Source organism: Aptenodytes forsteri, unplaced genomic scaffold (assembly GCF_000699145.1).
Source record: "Aptenodytes forsteri isolate BGI_AS27 unplaced genomic scaffold, ASM69914v1 Scaffold193, whole genome shotgun sequence".
NCBI lineage: Eukaryota > Metazoa > Chordata > Aves > Sphenisciformes > Spheniscidae > Aptenodytes > Aptenodytes forsteri.
In genome coordinates, this window is record NW_008795405.1 from 1,781,073 (window position 1) to 1,787,599 (window position 6,527).

A 6,527-nucleotide genomic window follows, 5' to 3' on the forward strand; every position below is an offset into this window, starting at 1 on the left:
CTCTCCCCAGCTCATCGCGGCTCCGTGTCCGTCTCCTTGCAGGGGAAGCAGAAGAAGGCGCGGAAGTACGCGGTCATGAAGCGCATGATCAGCCTCCGGGACCAGCGCATGTGAGTGTGGCCGCGGCTGTGCCCGGTCCCAGGCGGGGCCCCGGAGCCGGCCGCGCGGGGCTGGTCGTCCCCGTGTCCCGCTCGGGAGGGGCGGGAGGGGATCCCGGCCCAGGCCTCTCCGCCGCTGGCCGCCCTTCCCTGCCGTGCCCCCTAGGAGTGCCTGTGTTTCCTTGCAGTAACGAGAAGGACCGGGCGAAAGCCCCCGTCAAGAAGAAAGAGGACCCGAGTGCCATCAAGGAGCGGGAGGTGTAAGTGCTGCCGACGCTTTGGGGAGGGCCGGCCGGGCGGCCGGCCACGCTGCAGGCTGTAACCAAGGGCTTTTCTGAGCAAAGCTGTCAGAGTAGGAAATGGTGCCCCAAACCAAGGGAGTGGGCTTGGGAGGCAGCGGGAGGCCTGACAGGTCACCCTCCCACGCTGCCTTGTGTTTCTGCTCATTACCCTTCCTTCATTCTGTGCAAGTTGTAGGATTGGATATGCTGTTAATTGCAATTCACTGATTTGAATTCTTTGTCTTTCCGGCAGCCCCCAGCATCCCTCTTGTTTGTTCTTCCAGTATAATACACAGCTGGGCCCCCCTTATCACATCCTGGTTGACACTAACTTCATCAACTTCTCCATCAAGGCCAAGCTGGACCTAGTGCAGTCAATGATGGACTGTCTCTATGCCAAGTGTGAGTGTCTGCATCACTCGCAGCTTCTTCTGGACCACGTAGTGCCACGGTGTGCTCGTGATGTGCTTTATCGGCCTCATATCAATAGCTGAGGATAACAGAAATCTTGAAAAAAAGATATGTGCTATAATCATGGAGCTTATTGTTCATGGCTGTGGTAACCCTGGAACTGTCTTTGGGTTCAGTCAAACAACGGTGTTAAATGCTCATGTCAGCAAAGGTAAAGCATTAATAACTTAAAAATCTAAAATTACCATGGCATGGTCAAACTCAGTGGCTCTACATTTCGTCACTTTGCAACCTTGTAAGTTTAAGACTGTAAGTAATATGTTATAGAGTTCCATGATAGTTAACTGTTCCTGGGCATGTGGGCAATGCCCCCTACAGTAGTAGGGGCCTGTAAAGAAATACTGCTTGGGTTTAATACAGGCTTTTTTTGCATGTAGGTATTCCGTGTATCACAGATTGTGTAATGGGTGAAATTGAGAAGTTAGGACAGAAGTACCGTGTGGCGTTAAGGTAGGTGCAGGGTGTTCTCCGTTTCTAGAACTTAATGTTTTAATATAAATAAATGAAAAACACTTTCTATGACTGTGCTCTTGCACTAGAGGGCGGTTAGGTTGTTGCAGAGTCCCAAACTTGGTTTTGTTTCTCTGGCCATATGAGATCAGTACAATGGCTCAAGTTTTAGGTTATTTTTTTAAAAACCTAAATGCTAGGTATGAGTGCACAATATTGATCTGTAAATCTTTGTTTCCCCCTCTAAGACTTTCAAAATAACACTTCCTCCTGTTTCTCAATATGTGTATATATATATTTTTTTTTTTAATTATAGGAATTTATTTATAGGAATTTCTAAAAATAAAGAAAGAAATATGACCAAAGTCTTATGGAACCTCATGTTATTCCTGTAGGAGTAGGTAGCACGTACTGATGATCTAGAGCCAAGTTATTGTGTGATCTGTACAAAACTAGTCCAATGTAGTTCGTGCTCTCCAGGTGTACCAGTCAGATGTATTGTTCTCTACTTTTTATTTTGGCCTGTTGAGTTGTAAGGTATCTGAGTGCATCCCCTAAACAGCTTTGATGTTCCCCTTCAGAGAGGATGTGAACTATTCCTGTATGCATGGTATGAAAGATCAGATACTTGAAGAAGTTCTAGTTCTTCCCACAGATGCCTAACAAAGTCATTTGAAACAAGTTAAGAGCCTAGCATTGTGGGGATCTTGAACCCAACAAGCACTAAGAAATACTTAACCTATAATAATTAGCCAGACAAATTGCATTCTTTTTTTGCTCCTCATGTCAGTTGACTGTTGTGTACCATTCGCTCCATCCCTTCAGCCCTTGTTTTGAGAATAACATCATAGAAAGGGGCGTTCCTGTTCCTCCATACTGCGTACTGTACACTCTGGTCTGATTGCTGTGACGCTGCCTTATATGTCCCCACAGAATTGCCAAGGACCCTCGGTTTGAACGCTTGCCATGTATGCACAAAGGAACCTACGCCGATGACTGCTTGGTACAGAGGGTCACTCAGGTATTTCTGTTTCTGAAATTTTCTATACTGTGCTAACATACTAAAAATTCCTGAACCCTTCTAGTTACTGATGACTTAAATTTCCCACAGAGTAACTGTAAAATCTCACTAAGGGGCAGTTTCGGTCCCTAGCACAACTGTCTTTGAAGCAAGGTACAGTCTTCCCTGAGCATTCTTGTTGTATAGGACAGCATCAAGGAGCACTTAGGGTGGGAAAGCTGTCAGTTGGGAAGGCTGGACAGCCTTTGGGTGTTTCCACGAGTCTATTTTGATGAGCGGAAGGATGTTACTAGTCTGCTGTGGAGTTCTGTACAAGTCCTAGTAATGCCTTGCTAAGGACTCGTAGGCCTCCTATGGTAAATGAGCTCACTGAATAGAAGCTTTTGCTCAGCTTTGTCTCCTTTCTGCGGGTTCACTGGTGTTGAATCTGACTCGCCTCTTTTTTTGCAGCACAAATGTTACATTGTGGCCACAGTGGATAAAGAGCTCAAGCGGAGAATACGAAAAATCCCAGGAGTGCCGATAATGTATATTTCCAGGCACAGGTAAGGGACCTCTGACAGGGAGGAACACTGCCTGGCGGAATCCTTGTCTGACAGGCGCTCCTACCACCGTGTACTTCTCTCCTGCATTGTCTATAGTGCAGGTTGCAGTGAAGGGCCTAGTGTTTGCACAAACGTAGAAGTACAGCTGCTGCTGGGAAGAGACTGTCCGCAGTCATATTGCAGTCTACATGTTCACTTGCTTTTACCTGGAAAACTAGTTTCCTTGAGGCCAGTGTTTCCATAGATCAGTTTTGCTTACCAGCAGCAGCAGCGGGACTACCAGGTAAATGCATTCTACAGGTTCTTGAGGAAAAGAACCATTCTTGTTCCGTATGCTATTTGGTAGCTTTGAGTACCCTCAGCTAAGAGATTGAATTTGCTTCTTGGATAAAAACCAAACCAACTCAGAAGGATGTTAGTGCAGCAATTTCAACGCAACAGATTTTTCCAGTATCTGCAAGTACTGGCTCACTTTACTGATTTATTTTTTATATGCAGTAGGACCAGTGATCTACTGTAAAAACATTTGCTTAAATTCATCTCCCGTTCCTTCCAAAGCACTCATAAAGCCTAGACTAAGAAGACTTTACTCACCTTTGTTTGTCATATCCAGTGTATTAATATTTCTTCTACATAACGTACAGCTCAGAAGATTTATCTTGCATAGAACCTATACCAAATAGTTTCACAGTGTGGTAGATATGTTTGGTAGCATGGTAAGGAGAGAAGTCAGGACGTGGAGAGAAAAGGGCCAAAGTCTTCAGATGGGATGGGAGAGATACTGGAAAGGAGGCAGTTGTGCTAGCAGTGGAGATAATAAGTCTAGTAATATGCAGAAAGAGCAGTATGTCAGAAATGAGGAGGTTGATTGCTGTAAATATGTAAAGTCTTAACTGATCTATAATTAGAACGTGGCTCAGAAGATTTTTCTCTCAAAACATCTTTGCCCCTTGTTCACTGTGGCCATGAATTGTAAGTTGAATGGCCAAAGTTTTATTCTCCATGGCGGTCTACTCTTAAATCCTAAGTCAGATCTTACAAAACCACCGTTTTTTTCCTCCTCTGGAAATAGTGAGTTTTTGAGATGCCCAATTCTGAATTTGAGGTGAAGGATAACAGCAACCTTATGAAGGCTTTTCACTTTCGGAAGTAGTATTTTTCTTCCTGGGGATCTGAGCTGCATATAGAAATGCAACAAAGCTGCTTGCTGTTCAGTCTGCCTGTAAGCCTGTTGCTTCATGGGGAGGGGAGCAATGTGGAGTAGGTTGTCTTCATAGGTTTTCCCTCTTTCTTTCTCAGGTACAATATTGAGAGGATGCCAGATGATTACGGAGCTCCTCGATTCTAACCCGTCCAGCCAAGCTATCGACGCCAGGACTCTGAGCCAGGATAAGGGTCCTTCTGGTTCCAACCCTCCTGCTTTCTTTTTTGCTGGGACTCTGCTTATAGGACTGTGGGTGACATTGGACTGACTTCATAGCCTTGATCTTCTAGGAAAAAGCTACTTGGAAGAGTCTGTTTTTATTCATCCTAGTTCTGACTTGGCCTGATTACCTATAGCTGGGAGAAGCATATGGGAAAGAGAGGACGGCAGTGCCCAGAACATGCCTAACTCCCTCTTCATTGGGATGATTGGAAAAAGTGATTTCAGCATTCTGAATTAAATATTGGTGATGCAACTCTGGCTGAGAATGAAACCGCAGAAATTTTAGAAGTTTCTTATTGCTGCACCTGCAGCAGGACAAGTATTCCTCTGGGATATGCCCTCACACCTGTCCCACAAGCAAATTGGAATCTGCATTCTGGACAAAAGCTGCCAAATCTGCACCAGCTGGTGTGCCTTCTCTGGACCAGTGGTCTGGAAAATTTTAATTCAGAATTTATGGGCTTTTATTCAACTGTACAATGAATGAAGTTGGGTTAAGTGTCCTGCTCAGATTCCCATGTCTGTACTGGGTTAGCTGGCAGCTCGGTCCTTTTGCTTATATGCAGAGTGATGGCGGGAGGGCAGGGTTGGGTCGGGACAGACCTCTCCCTCTTGTTTGCTTGGCACCTGTGCACCTCAAAGCCTTACCCTTTTCGTTAGGTGTCAGGGAAGAGGAGGAAGGTGTCAGACTTCGACAGGAAGGTGCCAAACTGTGAAAGGTATTAATGTGGGCTGGGAGCAGAGTAGGTAGGGGGAATGGGAGCAATGGCTGCGGATCAAGAGAGTCTCACAGAGATCTGCAGCATTTGCTGCAGGGAAGGAAGTGGTCAGAGGAGGGACGGAAAAGAGGTGGTTAAGCCACATGGAGAAGTGCAGTGGAAAAAATATTTCAAAGCTGTAACTCTGCATTCTCATACCTTCTCCATTACTCTTTAATTTTTAGCAATATAATTTGCTCTTCTGATCTCCGCTCTGCGGTGAGGAGAATTGTCTTAAGACTGAGAGGTGAGAGACAATATGAGGGTCACCAGGGGCCATGCCGTAGTGTGCTTCCTGGCCAAAATGCTGGAGCTGGGGTATGGTAAAGGGGGAGACTGAAGATTTATGTTCTTGGTATAATTAAGAAAATTTCCAAACCTTAATAGAGTTTTAATCCTGTGGTGCCTTACACTGGTCCAGGCTGCAGAGAATAGCTGAACTCAGATGTCTGTATGCTGGGCAGCATACAGTGAAGATAATACCTCTCCTCTGCTAATCACTTCCTGTCCTTTGGAAGTGCCCTGACGTGCTAGTAACTTTCTTGCTAGCACCCTGCCTCTACAGATTCCAGGAAACTTTGGGAATACATCAGACTTACCCCTCGTACTATCTCTTTGCTTGCTGCAGGCTCACCTACTAAACTCATCCCTGAAGTAACAGCGTACTGACACTTTCAAAACATAGCCCCTTCCAAGCTATCACGATTGAAATTTATCTTCTCCACCTCTGTCATGTCCCACCTATGAGAAGGGGAGAGTGACTAAGGTCCGCAAATCCCCTCGGTGTGGATTAAGGTGAGATAACACTCAAGGTCCATACATGAACATCAACTTTAATGGAACAAACACTCTGTAAGCATCAGCCTTCTGTGTATTAATATGTCACATAAGCTAAGCAGCTTTATGAGAAGTTGAGGTAGGCCTTGTGTTACTTAGCAGCATCAAGGGCAAAGAACGAGAAGGAGGAGGGGGAGAGAGAGAGAAAGAGCTGGGAAGCAAGAGAGTGAGCGAGCGAGATCACCAATCCTGGATCCAGCGTCAGACCTGCCAACGGGAAGTGTCGGTGTGGAGAGCACCCCAAGAGGCTCATATGCGCCCCTGTTTATTGGACTGGGGTGCAAGGCTTCTGGACTCTTCTCAACGTGGGTTCAGGAGTGGTTGAGACATCAGTCAGTGAGAGTGTCACTGGGCCCCTCCCCGTGGCTGGCTTCTGGAGCTTTCTCTTGGGGCATTGCCTGTGCTCACAGCACAGTCACTTGGGCCTCGTCCCTTACAACCTCCAGCCAGGAAGAGGGTAGCCAACAACCCTGAGACTTTACACTCGGGGTATAATTGGACATTTCAAAAATAATATCCTTAGTTTTTTTCTCTCAATCTAAGTCACATTTCTTCAAGCTGAATCATAGAATCATTAAGGTTGGAACCCCCCCCCCCCCCCCCCCCCCCCCCCCCCCCCCCCCCCCCCCCCCCCCCCCCC

At 46.3% G+C, this 6,527-nt stretch overlaps 1 protein-coding gene across 1 annotated transcript; it reads left to right on the forward strand.

Moving 5' to 3' along the window:
• Nucleotides 1–39: 39 nt before the first annotated feature.
• Nucleotides 40–4,795, forward strand: FCF1 (FCF1 rRNA-processing protein). The gene is made up of 7 exons (XM_009280711.1): nucleotides 40–110; nucleotides 287–358; nucleotides 633–781; nucleotides 1,228–1,300; nucleotides 2,234–2,321; nucleotides 2,772–2,866; nucleotides 4,166–4,795. The coding sequence occupies exons 1-7, from the start codon at nucleotides 76–78 to the stop codon at nucleotides 4,212–4,214; spliced, it is 561 nt and encodes a 186-aa protein (XP_009278986.1). The 5' UTR covers nucleotides 40–75; the 3' UTR covers nucleotides 4,215–4,795.
• Nucleotides 4,796–6,527: the final 1,732 nt, after the last annotated feature.